At 44.4% G+C, this 19,015-nt stretch overlaps 1 protein-coding gene across 2 annotated transcripts in view; it reads left to right on the top strand.

Annotated features, from left to right (window-relative positions):
* Positions 1 to 4,457: 4,457 nt before the first annotated feature.
* Positions 4,458 to 19,015, top strand: part of LOC144729478 (cyclin-Y-like protein 1) — a 53,729-nt gene continuing 39,171 nt past the window's right edge. For both annotated transcript variants that reach the window (XR_013587710.1, XM_078609808.1), the window contains exons 1-2: positions 4,458 to 4,801; positions 16,887 to 16,961. Coding sequence is in view for 1 of the 2 variants with exons in the window: in XM_078609808.1 (XP_078465934.1) it covers positions 4,630 to 4,801; positions 16,887 to 16,961 (247 nt within the window). In the remaining variant the exon portion in view is untranslated. The remainder of the gene's footprint in view (positions 4,802 to 16,886; positions 16,962 to 19,015) is intronic.

Genomic DNA, 19,015 nt, shown 5'->3' with positions numbered 1-19,015 from the left:
CAGGCATGATTACATCTAATGGACATTATTATTGGTTCACTACAGCTCAAAGAATCGGTCATACAAGGCGTGTGGTGAAATTCGGAGATGTCCATGTGTGTGCTCGGCATTTGAAGGCTGAAAGACCAGAATCGGTGAATTCGCCGACAATCTGTTTAGGGAGACAGTTCCCAAACCAGGCCAGCAGAGTGAAGAAGAAGGGAGCTTATACTGGTAGGAACCTCCTGGTTCCACCAGCCCACAGGGGATTATTGTGTCCGTCCGTCGTGCATCCAAAAATGGGAGGGGTCGGGCTGGGTGGAGATGGGAGGGTGGGGAGGGGCTGGATGGGGAGGGTGAGGAGGGGCTGGTCACCCCGTGGTGCCCTTATAAAACTCAACGTTTAACCTACTCACGCCGGCTTGTGCCCGCCTCTCACAGTCGGGCATATTTGCGGAATACACCACGCCGCCGTTGACCCTGGACATTGACCGCGCAACCCAACGTTCCTACCAGCTCCCTCTGCAGGAATGTGTACATAATTGGGTGGCACGGCGTCTTTCATATGGGGGTGGTAGCATGCCCTGAAGGTCTGTGGGGCAGTGGTTGGTGCGCAATTTGTTCTAATTAATTCATAACTAATCAGTATTCTTTTCCAAATGAACGCTGTTATGGTGTAACGATGAGCACACTTGACTTACAATCTAGATGACGCCAGTTCGATCTCCTGGCGTGGCAGTTGAAATAATGGGCACATTTTTGTTTTAATCCTACCACACCTCTGAGTTAACAATCCGCAGGTCATGTTTGGTCGAGTACAGTCTGGATATTATACTCTTTGGTTCTTTCGGTAAAGTCACGTAGGTATAAAATAAATCACGACGTTTCGGGCGCAACACAAGCGTCCATCAGGTGGGAAAGCGATTTATTTTATACCCACGTGACTTTACCGAAAGAACCAAAGAGTATGGATTCCTGCCAGCACGAACGCTTCAAGTCAAGTCTGGATATTTTTCACCTCTTCAGTGTTGAACAGTGGATCAGAATACCTTGAGAGCAGTGGTTCTCAGTGTGATCCCCAGACCACCAGTGATCCGCGACGGTCCTCTAGGTCACGTCCGCGGGGCTGTTCTGCAAACGCAGGTTGATTCGGAAATAATTACGGACGTAAATTAATATTTTACTCACTATATTTAATTTAAAATTAAGTTAGGTAAATAATCCTGCTGAAACCATCCTAACCCTTAGATCTAAATGTCCCCCTTAAAAAAACGTATAGCTGTGTCAATTTTTTTGTATGTTCTGGTTAAATGAATCATGTATGAGTGGCATTTAGTGAGAATTGTTTGCGTTTTGTCACTTGGGGTGGGTGCTGGGTAGTCCGCGGAAGTGTTTGCATCGGCTGAGTGGTTTGCAGGCCAATACAGTAAAGAGAAATCCCAAGAGACCCGACCTTATATATACTGGTTGAGGGGGGAGGAGCCAGGATGGGCCGCGGGATAGGAGTTGTGAGATGGTTAGTACGGCTGCGGCTGCTGCTGCTGGGACTGAGCCTTTGTTATGTAGATGCCATCTAACCATCGCACAACAACTCCTCTCCCGCGGCCCATCCTGGCTCCTCCCCCCTCAATCAGTATATATAAGGTCGGGTCTCTTGGGATTTCTCTTTACTTGATACAGCAATTGTGCTGTGACGGTTCCACCTGAAGACGGAAGCTTGTGTTGCCTCCGAAACGTCGTGATTTATTATTTTATTTCTATTATTTCTTCAATTATTTTTATTATTTATTTGTATGATTAATTTTTTACCTACGTGACTTTACCGTAAAAACCGAAGAGTATGAATCATTGCAGTAACGAAAGCTTAAAATCTAGAATTAGGCCAATACAGTTTGAGAAACGCTCAACTGGAGTGACTACCTAGAGCTCCCTCTATTGGAGGTTCTTACGTCAGCAGTGGCACGAGCTAACAATTGCAGGGCTGCACCTTCACCTTTTCGAGTAGTCTGTATTTTCCCATGGAAGAGCACATTGTGATTATTTCTACTGCAAGAGAGCCCTGGTAATACAAAATGGAAAACTAAGTGAATATATATATTCTGCAATACACACCGGTTCTCACTTTAGTCTTAACCGGAAAAATATGAATCGGTACATAGCAACTGGAATGACACAGATCAGAAATGGGGACATTCATAAATTAAATGGAACAGAAGCATGTGCAACGAAGCATGGGGAGATGAATGCTTGGAAATACATTGAGAGAACATATGCAAGTAAACACGTATTTTTTTGTGTAATTAAAGCAAAACAGTTGATGACGATCGCTTGTGTTCTTATCGAAACGTCGGAGTTTTTTTGTTATTTTCTTTGAACCATCTACGTGACTTTACCGAAAGACCCAAAGAATATGAATTTAAACTTTCTATTTTATCTTTCGGCAGCAGCAGCCTTCACGTAACCTAATTTGCCTGCACGTAGTGTCAGGATTATTCAGCGTATCTGTTGCTTCCCTGTAAACGCTATTCCTGATACGCGACTGCGCTTGAACGGTTCCTCGGTCTCGTGCGTGGACATGCATTGGGACGCAGAGGCAAGCGTGCGTGCATTGCGTGGACGCTGTGAGCGAGGGTGGGAATGCGGTCCATGCGTTGGCATGGGCAATCAGAATGCTGCCTTGCCTGGAGGGGAGAGGCTGATTGTGGTGCGTTATCTTGACCCCCACCCACCCACCCAGTTCAGCATCCAGTGAGTTAGCAGATATATTTTTTTAAATGTATCTTCTAACACTCAGCGTCGCTGTCAACTCTGCTTGCCATAATTTTAATTATGACTTGCCAGGGAGAAGTGGACGAGTTAAATTTGGAATTTTCCAACACTGTGTGTGGATGTGTCTTTTTGTCTTTGTTGTTGCATTGGGGAGCTGCAGTGCAGTGGCAATCAGTGTCGATTCCCACTTACGGCTAACATCAGTAGCGAATAATTGCACTGATCCAGGGCCTCCTACGGGTCGACATAGCCTTAAATCGCAACCTGGTGCGGTGCTTAAACATCGGGACTTGGGAGACAAAGGTGGCTGGGGGTGGTTCTGACCACACGACTGACCGACCCCCTTGCGTGCCACGGTAGCCTTCATAAGTGCTTGCTAAGAACGCTTGCTCCAACAGCCAGTGTTTGCTATATGGTGGACCTTTTACTTTGTGTTATTGAAATTCCGCTATACAGTACTCCCCTGACAATGAAACGTGTGCACTTTTAGCTTTGCACGTTGATCGGGAATTGCATACATTAGGTACATACATGCCGCTGAATCTGAAAACGCCTTAAAACACGAACAAAACGTGGAACGTTGTGCCAACGTTGGTCCAACGGGTCCAACCACATGCCAACATTGGCTCAACCTTGCATGTGTTACAAGCCACACTGTCCACGTTGAAGAGTTAGGGAGGAGAGGGTGTGCTGGTAGTGGGGGACACGGGGGCGGCACGGCGGTGGCAAGATGTTAACTACCTCGCCTGGTACACAGGAGGTCGTGGGTGCGATCCTGAACCTGACGCCTGTATATTTGGAGTTTGCATATTCTCCCCGTGGCCGCATGGATTTTTCTCCGGGTCCTCAGAATATGTGGCTGCTATAAATATCCACATGATAAGCCACTTCGTTGGGCTATCATTTGTGCCCAGGTCGTTTCTTCAAAAAGAAGCTCATAGCTCAGTGGGCATTACCTGGGAAAAAAATGGTTATTTGTATTTTTTGTGATTCGCTTACCTTTCCTATAATTTGCACTCCTATCGTGGTTTTTTTTGCATTGTCTGTTGGTGTAACTTTCTGACCCACCCCTTACTGGACATCTGTGACGAAAAAGAGCTCCACAGCTCATCGGATTCCTCCTCCAGTCTAAATAAAGATTCTGATTGACGGGCCATGTTTTGATGTACAGCCTCTACTTACGAAAAGGGTTCAAGAGGTCTGTTCGTAAGTGGATTTGTTCGTAAGTCCAACTTTACTCCTGTCGATTCCAAACACGTTGTACGGCATGTACACTAAACATGGGGAATGGCTTCAAAAGGCATGCAATCTCCTGTAGATGAAGATGCCACTGGTTTTTCACGTTCTGCACATGTAGATGCCACTGTTTCTTAATGTTCTGCAGATGTAGATGCCACTGGTTCTTCACGTTCTGCAGTTGTAGATGCTACTGGTTCTTCATGTTCTGCACCACCGCCATCTATTGCGCGGCGGTTGAACTTACGACTTTCAGACCAAACGAGCAACTGGACATAGGGACAGGTTTCTTCTAGATTTGAAGCTTTCGTGACTGCAAGGATTCATACTCTTAGGTTTGGTTCGTATCTCTGAATGTTCGTAAGTCGAATGTTCGCAAGTAGAGGAGTGCCTGTATGGGGGGGCGGGGCTGGAGATGAAGGGGCGTGTCCACGCGGCGTGGGCGTGTCTCCGTCGCCTCCACGTGACAGACGCCGAGCCAATGCGCGCGCAGGTCTAAAGCGTGAATCCGGGGCCCGGCTCTCGCAAAACAAGCAGCAGTTTCAACAAACACCGCCGAGATATCGACAACAACAACAATAACCAAACAAACAACAACAAGCCGCTACCGCCACAGAGCGCGGGAGCAAGACGCATGGCGTAGGCATGGGGAACGTGGCGTCGTGCTGCGTGCCCGACAGCCCTCGTGAGGGCCCTGGTGCCCGCAGCTTGGACCGCGTTCGCATCTTCGACGCCGAGACGCGCAGCGAAGACAGCGGCGGCGGTGGCGGTGGCGCGGCCTCCCTGCAGCACATCAGAGACCGCGAGGCGGGCAGCGGTAAGTGCGTCTTGGGGTAGATACGGAGTCGATTTGGACGTCTGTGGGTTTGATGGGGTGTGGGGGAGAAACGCAAAACAAAATTGGCTTCGAAGCTCATCGGATTCGTCCAGGATCAATATTCAGATTCTTACACGACAGCTGATCGATGCCACACTGACCGCGGGTGCTGCTACGAACAACGCAGACGAAGCGACCGCCAGAGCGGGTGACTCTTGATCATCACCTGTGTTATCGATAGTTCGATGTGAATGTGCCGTTTTGTTGAGGCGGGGGGGGGGCTACTGGCGGTGTTCTTCATTGGAAGGCCACTGGCGGCCCCTGGTGGCCTTTAGTGTGACCCCTCTGTGGCCTTTAGTGTGACCCCTGGTGGCCTCTAGTGCGGTCCCTGGTGGCTTTTAGCGAGGCCCCTGGTGGCCTTTAGTGTGGCCCCTGGTGGCCTTTAGTGTGACCCCTGGTGGCCTTTAGTACGACCCCTGGTGGCCTTTAGTACGACCCCTGGTGGCCTTAAGTGCCTCCCCTCTGTGGCCTTTAGTGTAGCCCCTGGTGGCTTTTAGTGTGACCCCTCTGTGGCCTTTAGTGCGGCCCCTGGTGGCCTTTAGTGCGGCCCCTGGTGGCCTTTAGTATGCCCCCTGGTGTACTTTAGTGAGGCCCCTGGTGGCCTTTAGTGCGGCCCCTGGTGGCCTTTAGTGTGACCCCTGGTGGCCTTTAGTACGACCCTTGGTGGCCTTTAGTACGACCCTTGGTGGCCTTTAGTACGACCCCTGGTGGCCTTAAGTGCAGCCCCTGGTGGCTTTTAGTGTGACCCCTCTGTGGCCTTTAGTGCGGCCCCTTTGTGGCCTTTAGTGCGGCCCCTCTGTGGCCTTTAGTGTGGCCCCTGGTGGCCTTTAGTGTGGTGATACACGAACTAACGCGAAAACAACGCCCCCACCCCATTCCCCCCTTCCATCATCATCATGATCATCGTCCATTAGAGTTTTTTTTGGGTTTGATTGCATAAATATATAAATGTGTCGTTAAAACACGCCACCACCCGACACAGCCAACTAGTAAGGGTTGTCACGTAAACGGAACGTGGCAATTCGTCACTAGTACAGCACACCGGTGTGTTGGAGAATCAAGTCATATCGTGCTGCTGTCAAACCCCCAATGGTGTCAAATGTCTGGCGGTGCCTCACACACAGCTGGCGATGTCTTATCGGCCAAAGTGGCACCCCTCTCTTGAACACGAGGAAAAAACCCTGCACTTACTGGCCTGTTATCTTGGCGTGATCTACTCGAACTGTTGGGTTTTTTCTGCTTCTGCCTTGCCAAATCTGGATAAATTTGACGTATATCATGAATGCATTTATTACCTCTTCATATTTAGTGACTTTCTTACCATTTTCTTTTATGTTGCACTCCTATCGGTTTTTGTTCTCTTGTTTGCTGTTGTAACTTGCTGACCCACCCCATACTGGACGTCTGTGGAAAAAAAGAGCTTCATAGCTCATCGGATTTTCTCCTGCAGTCGCAATAAAGATGCTGGTGACCGCACAGTCAGTTGCACTGTACAGGTGCTGCCTGATTTAAAGCTTTCGTGACTGCAGGGATTCCTCTTCTTGGTTCTTTCGGTAAAGTCACGTAGAAGGGAAGTAATAAAATAATAAAAATAAAACACAATGAAATAATTCTCACGACGTTTCGGCCATAACGCAAGCAGCCGTCCTCAGGTGAAAACCAGGTCCGTCGAGGCGACAGATTCAGACTCTATCGCCTCGACGGACCTGGTTTTCACCTGAGGACGGCTGCTTGCGTTGTGGCCGAAACGTCGTGAGAATTATTTTATTGTGTTTTATTTGTATTATTTTATTACTTCCCTTCTACGTGACTTTACCGAAAGAACCAAGAAGAGGTGCTGCATGGACTTATTGCTGCATCGCAGGGTCGTATGGAGCAGGGGTGGATGCAGATTTGGGGGAGACCTTCATCCAAAAGTGGATTTCTGGATGCTGCAGATGCTACTTATTTGGATGCTGCAGCTGCTGAATTATTTGACACTACAGTATTATATGGTGCCACGGTGGCTAGGAGATGTTAACTACCTCGCCTGGTATGTAGGAGGTCGTGGGTTCGATCCCGACACCCGTTTATTTGGAGTTTGCATGTCTCTTTCCCCGTGGTCGTGATGATTTTTCTCCGGGTCCTCTGGGTTTTCCCTCCCCAATTAAGGAACATGCATTTAGAGTTTTTGGCTGCTGTACATTTGCACGTGATAAGTCACTTCGTTGACCTTATCCATTTATGGCCAGGTCGATTCTGAAAAAGAGCTAGAACGCTCATTGAGCCTTACCTGGTGAAAAAAAAATAGTTTAAATAGTTTAGGTTATATACTGCCTGTAACACTGTCATGCATGGTGCAGCGTATACTGAACATTAAGGCCAACAGCGGTTACGGTACATTACTACCGTAAGAATGTTGAACCTCTTTCGCACCGTTAGTAGCCAAGCGTGCTAATCGGAGTACTACTGTTCTGTGCATATATAGATCGTATATCACGTTGTGCACTGGTGTCCGTGTGTACCACATTGTGGGGAAGTCGACAGTGGTTTCCCAATGGAGAGAATCGCCCGCCACAGCAACGCGGAATTCCCACGACTATCTCAGGACTTTAAACTTGAGACCTGGAGATGAGAGCACTGCGTCGATGCTCAGATTTTAGCAGAAAATCACTTTCAGGAGAATCATAAAGCACCACGCACTCCCTGCAGCACAGACGGGGCCCCGGTAGCAGCGGTGGTCGCATTAAAATTATAACACGTACATTCAATCCTTCATAAAACGCCATCGGGCGCGTGAAATCGAGATCATGCACGCCAATTCACTGCTGAATGAGGCCTTCCCTACACCGTGCGGGTCGTGGGGGTTATTTGACCCTACTTCACGCTGGTCAGTGTGTGTGTTTGTGAAGTCGAGCCGGATGTGGATGGGGGGTATATGTGAGCATAGTACAGTACAACTATAGATTTTGCTGCAACTGGCCTCTGCTGACAGCGTAGTTGCACAGCAGCCGTTAACACGTTTATGGATGATGATCGCTCATCAAAACACTATCCAGGCTCGACCCGACTTAGCTTCCGAGATTTAAGGAGATCGGGCACATTCCGAGCGGGTGACGTCACTCAATATGGAGCACTCCCCCCCGTCACTAATAATAATGAGCAAGTGACGTCACTCCACATCGAACAGCCCCCCTCATTAATAGTCATGGCCAGGTGACGTCCTCCAAATGCCCCCCCCCCATTACTACCTACTATAGTGAGCCAAGAATGCCTGTGTGCATCGCTCGTGACGTCACTCCACGTCGACCAGCCCCCCTCATTAATAATCATGAACAGGTTACATCCACCACATGAACCCCCCCCCCTCATTAATAATCGTGAGCAGGTGATGTAACTCCACAATGAACAGCCCCCTCATTAATAATCATTAACAGCTGACGTCCTCCAAATGGACACCCCCCCCCCCCATTCATAATAATTAGCAGGTGACGTCACTCCACATGGGGGGGCCGAGGCGCCTCCTCCCCCCTCCTCGGCGTCAACTCACAACGCTCACGACAAAGGCAGAACCCTCGCGTCACGTGATCTCCGTAACGCTGTTGAGACATCAAAGTAAAAAGGACGTCATGATGAACAACAGATTATAACCTTAAAATGAAATAGATCTGTGTCAACGCGCCCTTACAAATTGCACACACATTAATGCAATGAATATATCACGTCGCGCTCTGCTTTTCACTTGCAAGTTTCAGATTAACTGCAATACACCCGTCCTTGGACGGGCATAAGGGTATTGTTCAATATTTACCCTGCAGCAAATCAGGGACAGGGAGTGGGCACCCGGCTGTTAATACAGTACTCTGTATACACACGCACGCGTAAGATTCACACAACACGTATGTGACATAAATATAGCACTAGACAGAGGTGGCGCTGGGTGAGATTGCGGTACAGAAACACCACTTAGGGCATGTGCTTCACATGCATAATGTATAAACGCCGCGTGTTGGCGTCAGGGAGACTGTCTACGCAAGATTAACACACGTCATTTACACAAGACATACAGAATATACGCAACCCGGACCAACAAGAGCACAATAAATGCTGATTATAATTGAACACCTGTGGAAGACGGCACGCACGGGGTAACTGCTTGTACAGAGATCACAATCTGGCCATAATAGAGGTTTTTTGGGTTGGATCGCGTAAATATATACATATGTCGTTAAATCCCGACACAGCCAACTAGTAAGGGTTGTCACGTAAACAGAACATGCCAATTCGTCACTAGTACAGCACTAGTGTGTAGTGTATAGTGTAGTATATAGTGTAGTATACTAGTACAGCACACCGGTGTGATGGAGAGCCAAGCCACAACATTTACAATCTGAGTACGATGTTTCGCCAGTAATTACAACTAGCTTCATCAGGCGACAGCCAGATTTATAGAGAAGTCTGTTTCGTTCCTTATATAGAGGCGTAGATGTGGTGACCACGCTTCTGCGCTCTTGCGCAAAGTGTGGGGGGGGGGATTACACTGTTGTGCTGTACTCGTGACGAATTGGCATGAACACAATCTGTTTTCCAGAATCTCATTCGATACGTCATGGCATGGCAATGTTACTACTTACTAATAATCTGGCTAAGGATGCATTGAAGAAGCTGATTTTATTTTGCGTGCACAGGCCTTCTTTAGCTCCGAAATACTTACTATGACTATACAAAGCCCTAAATTGGCCGAAGTGGTGCTGGTGCACCCTGTGTCTGCCTTGCTGCACTTGATAGAATTCAACTTAAGGCAGTCCAATAAAGTTCCCTCGTTAATTATTCCACCATTGTGGAGTCGTCGAGACTAAACTAGAAACTATTTTTTTTATTTCACCAGGTAAGTCGCACTGAACTATGTGGCTATTTTTCATAAGTGACCTGGCCCGCAAATGATAGCTCAACAAAGTGGCTTGTGTGAAAATTTATAGCAGGAGGACCTGGACAAAAAATTAACCCGTAAAAACAAAGTTTTTCACTATAAATCCTTTATATGCGTGGCGGCTAGAGTCCTCTCGTCCTCTGGCTTGAGATGGCTGCCACCTATGGGTCAGATGATTGCCTGCCACCATTAAGCAATTGGTAATTAAATATTAAAAAAAAAATCCTAAAAAGTGTAAAATTTAGGGAAAAAATTTTCACGAAAATAAATTGTCACGCACAACGAATCTGTGTGCAAAATGTCAGCTCGATTGGATCACGGGAAGTGGGTTAAAAAACGACCGAAAGATTTGCACGGTCGTAAGTGCGCAAGCAAGCAAGAAAGTAAACTTAATATAAAGGATTTAAAAAAGACCACGCTACCACAGGGAGAACATGCACCATTATTACAGACCAGAGCACTCGTTTCTGTGTCTTACCCCACACTCTACGACTTGGGAATTCCCTCTCATCTCTCTTTTCCCCATGTTCGTTACGCAGTTCAAGATTCGCGTTCACAACTTTGAGAATGCTGTTGTCGTTGATGGCTGCTTAGAGTTTTGGGCCTTTGGGGCTGTGCTCAGCAAGCTCTTTAAAAACGGTTGCACAGCATTTACAATCCATAATCTCTTCCAGTGGCATGTGTTGTCCAAGCCCACTTTTTTTAAAAAATGTCAGTAAAAGTTAATCTATAACTTAGTGTGTGAAAGCATGCATATGCCCCTGAAAGCGCGTACAGGATATTACACACGGCATACACAACGCATAGAGTACATGCATAGAATACAGAACATACAGAGCATGCTGGTGAGATGGAAGCATGCTGAGTGAACAGATGGGCACAGTAAAAAAGCAAACACGTTTCACCCTCTGATTTACTGCACATGGTTATCAGGAAAAGTACACGGGCGTTTAATATCTAACGAAGAATTAACAACCTTCACGGAATATAGTAACATGGGCAAAACAAAGAAGCGGTCTGGGTGAGGTACAGTCAACACGGAGTACATTTGCGCACACGGTGCACACGTGTACATGGTGCAGAGCAAAAGGTGGATGTGGAGGAGATGGAATACAGCGCAACCTGCAGGGCATTTGAAGCGTGCTGCACAAATGAACAAAACACTTAACACGTGGTAGGTGCAGACCTTTTAGTGACGCCTTTTTGTGAAACTCCCTAGAGCCATAACCTCGTGTCCTTCAGTTGATCTTGTCTTACTCCAACTACTCTGCAGACAAGTAGACGGTGTTCATTCTGTTACTGTGCCAAATAAGCTTTCATAGTTGGAAAAGAAAGGTATGTTTAGTGCAAATCTTGTTTTTCATGGATTTTATTTCGGTACACTCATTAGTGAATGAGATGGAAAAATCAAACCTGCTGCCCTTTAGTGTGCTGCTTTATTCACTGGTGGCATTCCAGATTCAAACTTAGTATCTCAGTCTTTTGATTCAAGCATTACCCCCACGAAGCAGCTCATACACCTCAGTGACCATCATAGAGTCCACAAAAAGGACAAGTAAACCCGTAAAAACAAAGTTTTTCACTATAAATCCTTTATATGCGTGGCGGCTAGAGTCTTCTCGTCCTCTGGCTTGAGATGGCTGCCACCTATGGGTCAGATGATTGTCTGCCAGTATTAAGCAATTTGTAATTAAATATTTAATTAGTTTTCCCTAAACAGTGTAAAATTTTGGGAATTTTTTTTCACGAACATTAATTGTCTCGCACAACGAGTCTGTGTGGAAAATGTCAGCTCGATTGGATGATTGTAATGTAATTTAGTGGAATGATATACCCAGTTATAAATAGAGCCGATCATGTAAGTTGTAAACGTGTGTTTAGTTGATGCGTATGTTTGTATAGCCACACACACTTTTGCACTGAATGAGACTGTGTGTTTAAATAAATGAGATTTCAGCAGAACAGTGGGTGCATAAATTAAACTCGTAAATCAGTATTTGGTGCCTTATGCCATCTTCCCTTCTCGACTGTGAATCAGTGTTGTGCTCTAATGAAACTAAACATTTGTTGGCCCCCATACACGTACTCAGTCGAATTTAATGGATTTATTTTAGGCAATATATATTGAGCACGAGAATAACATTTACTCAAACCTTAGCAATTGTAGAGAGTTGCATAACCACCTCTGCTCATCCACTGAAATAATTGTTTGAATTGTGTCTTTATGTAGCATATGCAGCCACTTAACATTTGCAATGCTTCGAATATGGTTGTACTTGTTTATACCCCTGCATGACTGAGTTGATTGTGCTCTACCTTCACAAGTTGTTGATTCAAATACAAGTATTTTTCATGAGGGAATTTGCCCGAAGTAATTTAATTTAAATATTTTAATGAATGCTTGAGTCTGATATAAAGTTTGTGTGGTTGCCCCACTCACTGCTCTTTTCATGGGCGGCACAGTGGCAAGATATTAACTACCTCACCTGGTATACAGGAGGTCTTGGGTTCGATCCCGACCCTGACGCCTATTGTATATTTGGAGTTTGCATGTTCTCACTGTGGTCGCGTGGATTTTTCTCCGGGTCCTCCAGTTTTTCCCTCCACATTTGGAAATATGCGTTAAGAGTATTTGGCTGCTATTAATTTCCACATGATAAGCCACTTTATTGAGCTATCATTTGTAGCCAGGTCGCTTCTGAAAATAGCTAAATAGCTCAGTGGGTCTTACCTGGTAAAAAAAAATAGTTTAGTTTTAAAAAGTTATTTCAAAATATTAGCATGGGAAGAAGAGTTACACTGTGTGATTTCTGGTCAGGGCTAACGTTAGTGGCAAGTTTACGTATAAAATGGACCCCCCTCTCCCCCTGCCCCCCCCATAACAGTCCTAACTGACACGGTGTGGGGAGGCCTTCATCCAACAGTGGATTGGCAAAGGGCTATACATTTATAATGATTATCCTATGAGATTATTGTAATTAAAATATCCATAATGATGCTTGAGAGAGCCATGCTATTGCGTTGTTGAGTTGAATTTTCTCATGTTTAGCAGTATGAAGTTTCGAGTACTAAAGTTAATTTTTTTCAATGTGGTCTCTGTTTATCCAAAAGCATGTCTCTTTTAATTGATAATGCATCATAAAACCTATTGTGGCAAGGCACAAGCATTATCTGGGTGGATTCCATGATCAGACAGATTGTAGATGTATTATTCATGCTTGCATGTTATAAATTAAGCTTCTAGGTAGTTTATCAGCTTTAAGGGATGATTTTTGTAAATAATTTGTTAAAATGTGTTGATTTGAGGTTGACTAAATTCTACTTTATTACTGGTGGAGGCTGTGGTTTTATTTTTTTAAATGCTTAAAGCCATGCCTTTAACTATGAGTGATGGGTGAATTTGGCCGCGATGGCATTCTGAATAGTAACATGTTGCCTGTGTTATGGTGTCTTCTGCTTCTGGCATGCATGCATGTTTCTCATGTTTTTGATAATTTTCCTTGGTGTGATTTGTCCAGAGTTGAGGAATGTGCTTTAACAAAACTTGCATTTTTCGACAATTCTTAATTTTTCTGACGGTCATATTTTTACGTAGGTAAAGCAGTTATTTTATCTAAGAATGGTGTGAACGTAGTATTTATTAATGTTACAATTGTATATATGCAAGCTGTCTTTATTTATTCATTGTTTGTTTGCCGCTAAAGTGTGTTTTCACAGAGATTAGTTCACATTTTGGCCTCAAACTCGCCATTGGTATCCATGGTGATCTTTTGCGAGATCACATTTATGCCTGCCTTATATTATTTTACTAAGCGATACCACTGAGATGACAAGATAACGCGTGGTTATTCAGACCATTCTGTGTTACGCCTATAATTTACGACATAACTGCAGTTTTCAGAACTGCAGTTTTATTTAAAGCCAATGGAATTTTTAAAGCTGGTTGATTTGCCGTGCCTGGGTTCACACATTGTTTTCGAAGACATCAGATTACCTCCAGTACTCCACACTACCGAGACCACCCGCTATTCATTCGCTTTAGTTTTCTGCAAGATTTTATATAGCTTCAGAAAGAGTATTTATGAATTAATTTGGTAAGCCCCATAATTGACGCAGTATGGGACAGGCTTCATCGAACAGTGTGTTGACAAGGTCTGCACGTTCATATATTGATTAGTATGGGGAAGTCACATGTAGCCTGGCATAAGCAGATTCATTACATACCAGCTTCGTGACAGATACCTGATGCACAAATGTAAAATTAAAAAAAAAACTCCAGTGTGCGACTGTGGTCATCCAGAACAGGCCGTACAACGTATAACGCCGCAATTCCCGATCCACAAATACGAAGCGGACATCACAGCGATACACTCCACGACTCCTGATGCGGTTATTTGGCTTGACCACCTGAATGTGAAATCCGAGTTGTTGCTCTGCATTTACATCAGCCATACAGAAGAAGAAGCTTGGTGGCAAATTTCAATATGAATGGGCTTATCACGATCAGATTTGAATTAAAGGTAACAATATGTTACACGGAACTATAAGGCAAATATTTACCGTGAATTCTGAGAAAAGTGACAACTCCGTGTTTCAACAAGTGTGTTAAAAGCAGCGTCTCAAGCAAGAAGCTGTAGCTGAGGGGTAGGACACCAGCTCCTTCAATTGGCATGTGAAATTTACAGGTTCAGTACCTGCCTTGGGGAAATTAGTCTATTTTTACACGCTTTTATTTAACTCACTCTGTCTGTTGTTGTTGGCGTCGTGGATGTATCCTCAAATCTGGTAACTAAATTTTTACCCACTTCCCAATGTGGTATCGACTGCAAACTTGGTATACTCATGGCATACTGATGACAATACCATATTCTATCATAAAAAAACATATATTAAATTTTTTTGTATATGTTCTGTTTCGGCTTTGGTCTAATTGTCCACGCTCAACTGACGTTGGCTGTACATCACCACGGTCCCTTACGTTATGGCAAGCTTCGGGGCCATATATTCCATGTTTATTAAACAGTGGTTATTATGTGTCAAAAATAAATTGCAATACCAAGTTATATTTTGTAAGTATCAAATCAAAGACTGATATTTATGCCCAAGCTAGGTTTTGTGTTTCCAATGAGGCTCACTGGTGGTATACTTTAATATGTTAAACCTAAAATACAGGCCCTGAGTTCAAGAGACCAATGATAATGTATTTTCTATATACATAATCATTATCAGGTTCAAATTAAGGTAAGTGGCTTCTATCAATCGGCTCTTCAGAGATGGTCCAATCAGCCGATCAGGATGTGAGCTGATCTTAATTGGGTCACAATTCAATGCTTGCATGATGGATTTGGTCATCCCATATGACCCCTTTGCAAAAATCAGATTGAAGAGACCAAAAATCAAACCCATCATTGCACCACAATCCCTCTGCTAGACCGCTGCCTGCTGGTGCAAAGCAGCTTCTGGACATTATGCCACATGCATGGATTTTTGGAATTATTTCTATTTTTTAATTCCCCATGTAAGGGGGCTCATGAGTTATGCAATACTATACTGTATACGTTCCTGATATTTGTTGTCTATACCAAGTGATGTGTATATAAATATCGACTCAATAATGTAAACCGATTGTGACGGATTCCCAGTTTTCCTTTGTAATGGGATTTTTTGTCTGTTTTCATGTTATGTTGTTTTCTTTAGGGGGTAGCATTGGTAGTTAGCACACTACATTATGAATCCTGCTACCTTAATTGGATTCTCAGCCAAAGGTGATAGTGTTTTTGCTTTGATTTCTGTTTACTTCATTGCTGTACTTGTATTTCTTTTGCTTTCGTTCTTTTGGTGATCCAAGTCACTCTGGACATATAGTCTATCCTGGTCTCTTGAGTTCTCACCTGGTTAAACAAAATAATATTTTAACCTGATAATTCATCCGATCCTGGGGACCTCCCTTCACTCGCAGCATTGAGCAATATGTTCACACAACCGACTAGTCCAATTCAGCATGGGGAGACCTTCATCCAGCAGTGGATTTTCAAAAGGCTGTATATTTTAATTTTGATTCCATAGATAAGCCAGTGTCAAGTTCAGCATAGCCATGGCCATGTGAAACCGGGTAATTGTAGACAATAGGACAAACTTTGCCCATGCCCTACTTTTTCATATATTGCTGGAAGGGCTTTCAGCGACCACTTTGCAGAAGTTGTTGTGCACTTAATGTACTGTTTGTACATGCCTGTGTGCATTTTAATCGTATGCCGTCTCATGCAAGGCTACATTTTGAACATATCATTCATGTTTGTTGACTTCATGTTTCCATGAATGGGTCTGTGTGCCCCTGTCCATTTGAAAGCGAGTACAGTATCTGCTTATGTACATGTATGTGCACATGGTTACAAGCCCTCATTCAAATAAATGGTGGCCTGTGGAAATGTTTATCAGTAACTTGCTACATAAAGAGGCCGAGGGTAAGCCACCGAACCTCACCATACTGGTCAGTGCGCATTATTAAAGGGCACTCAGATATCACTCGCCACTGATGTTAGCCGTGGTCGTGAATCTATGATACTAAACAGTTTTCATTTTACTGGGTAAGGCCCACTGAGCTGTATAGCTCTTTTTCAGAAGTGTCCTGGCCACAAATGATAGCTTACCATGTGGACATTTATAGCAGCCAAATACTCTTAAACGCATGTTTCTAAATGTGGAGGGAAAACCACAGTACCTGGAGAAAAATTCCATGTGACCACGTGGAGAACATGCAAACTCCAAATATATAGGCATCAGGGTTGGGATCGAACCCACGACCTCCTGTGTACCTGGCAAGGTAGTTAACATCTCGCCACCATGGTGCCCGTTAAAACTCTGGTATCTTGGGTTCATAGCACAATGTGCAAACCACTTAATCACTGCTGCACTCTGTAGAATAGCAAACTGTTGAGAATTATTAATCACGTGTTAAAAGCAACCACATGTTTAATCAGTTTGCCAAAACTGTAAAGCACATCTCCATATTTCTGTAATTTTTCCAGCCTGTGAACTAATACACATTTAATGTACTGCACCTGTTTTTAAACACCCACATGCCATCTATATGCTTGTTTTGAATATGCATTTCAGATAACGATTTGGAGCCAAACCCATCGGACCACCCTCGGGCCAACACCATATTCCTCAGTAAATCACAACCTGACGGTGAGTGGGCAAAGATATACGAGCTGGGTGCCGCCTAACCGCATTCGATTCGTGATAAATATGGAGTGTTCTGATTTTGGTATGTGTTTAGTTACTGCACTTAGCGCATATCTAATTCAGCCAGTTACGTATTAAAGTGAATGCTATTCCTGTTAAAACGGTGCTGTTAGAATGGGCGTGCTCTTCCTTGTTTCGGGTATTTTCTATTTCAGCATGACCGATAATAATCCTCGTGATATTCAATGCATTTTCATCGGAAAACATTTCAGACAAAGTATTGGCCACTAGGTGGCATTGCACTACCACCCAGTGCCACTGTTAGTGGCCCACACCTTGTCCATATTGCCTGGCACCATACAAGGAATCTCCTCGTAACTTCGTGAGGGATACGTTACAGAGATGGTCGTGAATAGCAAATTTCGCGGATAATGATAATACATAAATAAGATATTAAATACGTGAAAATTGTGTATCTCTCTCGTGTCTTTATCTCATAACTCTGCCTTGCATCACTTTATCTCTCATCACTTTTTCTCATCACTTTGTCGAATCACATTTTCATCACTTTATCTCATCGCTTTCTCTCTCGATACAGAGTTCCAGGTGCGATCCGAGGATAGCCGAAATCGCGGATAGCAAGTTCGTGAATAGCCAGGCAATCCTATGCTGTATTATTTTTGAAAAATAGAAAAGGGCTTTCAATTCCCTGTAGCTGTTATCCTTTGGAGCATACATTTTTTTCTATCATTTTATAATTTACCACAGCAGCACCTGACTGATTCTGTAAACACAGCCTCAGACTTTCTGGATCGGTCATGCACATCACTGGCAGTTACAGCTCGGCAATTCCAGGCTTCGTAACTTATCCAGCCTTGCAGACCATGACTCCGATCAGTGCTCATGGCGTCCCCGGGTGGTCTTTTAGATGTTGACCTTTAGCACAAGGTCATAGTATTCTCCATCATCCCACATGCCAGGTGATCATTGCTGTTTTCCAGTACCAGGGCTGTCCATAAGTCTTAATTTCCCCATTTTGGACAGGGCTCAAGTTTGTAGTTGAGGCCTGTGGCCTGTCATGGGCCTCCTCGACGCACCACACCTCGGGCTAAAGCACTAGTACAGGCCTCGTACATGGCGATGTTTTAGTGTAGCCACTTAATCGATTGCTCGTGTTAATGTGCATACCCAACATTTATGCAGAGGCTGGCCTTTTTACTTGTTCTTAAATTTCCTTAAGATATTGTTAAGCCACTGGAGCTATGCATTCCTTTCGAACTGCTTTTTGTGTTTTGTTTGTTGTTCTTCCCCCGCACCTCCAATTAGCACGGTTGGCTATGTACAGTGCGAAAGAAGTTCAGCATACTTACGATTCAGAGCACGTGGCTATATGCTTCATACCCTAGTCCCAGCTGAATGTGATGACAAAATGTTAGCGTTGTCCTTCCCGTCAGATGACAGGTCCGATTAGTAGGGACCCACACTCCCACATTCTCTCGATACCACTTAAAACTTCAAATTATCCACTGTGGCAAACCAACACAGGATAAGGCAAATCACTATTATCTCTAGAATTTAACCGTGAGAATAGCAACTGACACAGAGTGTGGAGGCCTTCATTCAGCAGTGGATTGACAAAATGGCTGTGATTTATTTTTTTGCCAGACAATTTCTTCATTTCAGTCCACAACTTACAAAGTGCAATGTTTCTTGGCTGCTGTACTAAAAGGCAAAATTAAAAAAAAAATGAGAAAGCTACTCGCAAGAGGAACACACCTCCATTGAACATGCAAACAGTCTCACTCAGTCCACATTGCCATCAGTTTACATATTAACCCATTACATTGAAATGTTCCACACATTTCCAACAAATACCTGCATAAGTGCTTGGATCTTCACTTGAATGTCTTAGCCTAGCCCCAACCTTCGTCCCCTCTGCTTATGGCTCAGAGTAGTCTGACACTGATGTGGTTTGGGACTGTTAATGTTGTTTTGCCGCCTTGCCCTAGCTTGCATTTAGTGTTGAAACATCGGCAGGAATTTATTTACTTATGGCA

This window comes from Lampetra planeri, chromosome 2, assembly GCF_965212315.1.
Source record: "Lampetra planeri chromosome 2, kcLamPlan1.2.h2, whole genome shotgun sequence".
NCBI classification, from domain to species: domain Eukaryota; kingdom Metazoa; phylum Chordata; class Hyperoartia; order Petromyzontiformes; family Petromyzontidae; genus Lampetra; species Lampetra planeri.
Note: the sequence above shows the minus strand (reverse complement) of the source record. Positions and strands in the feature narration are given on the sequence as shown.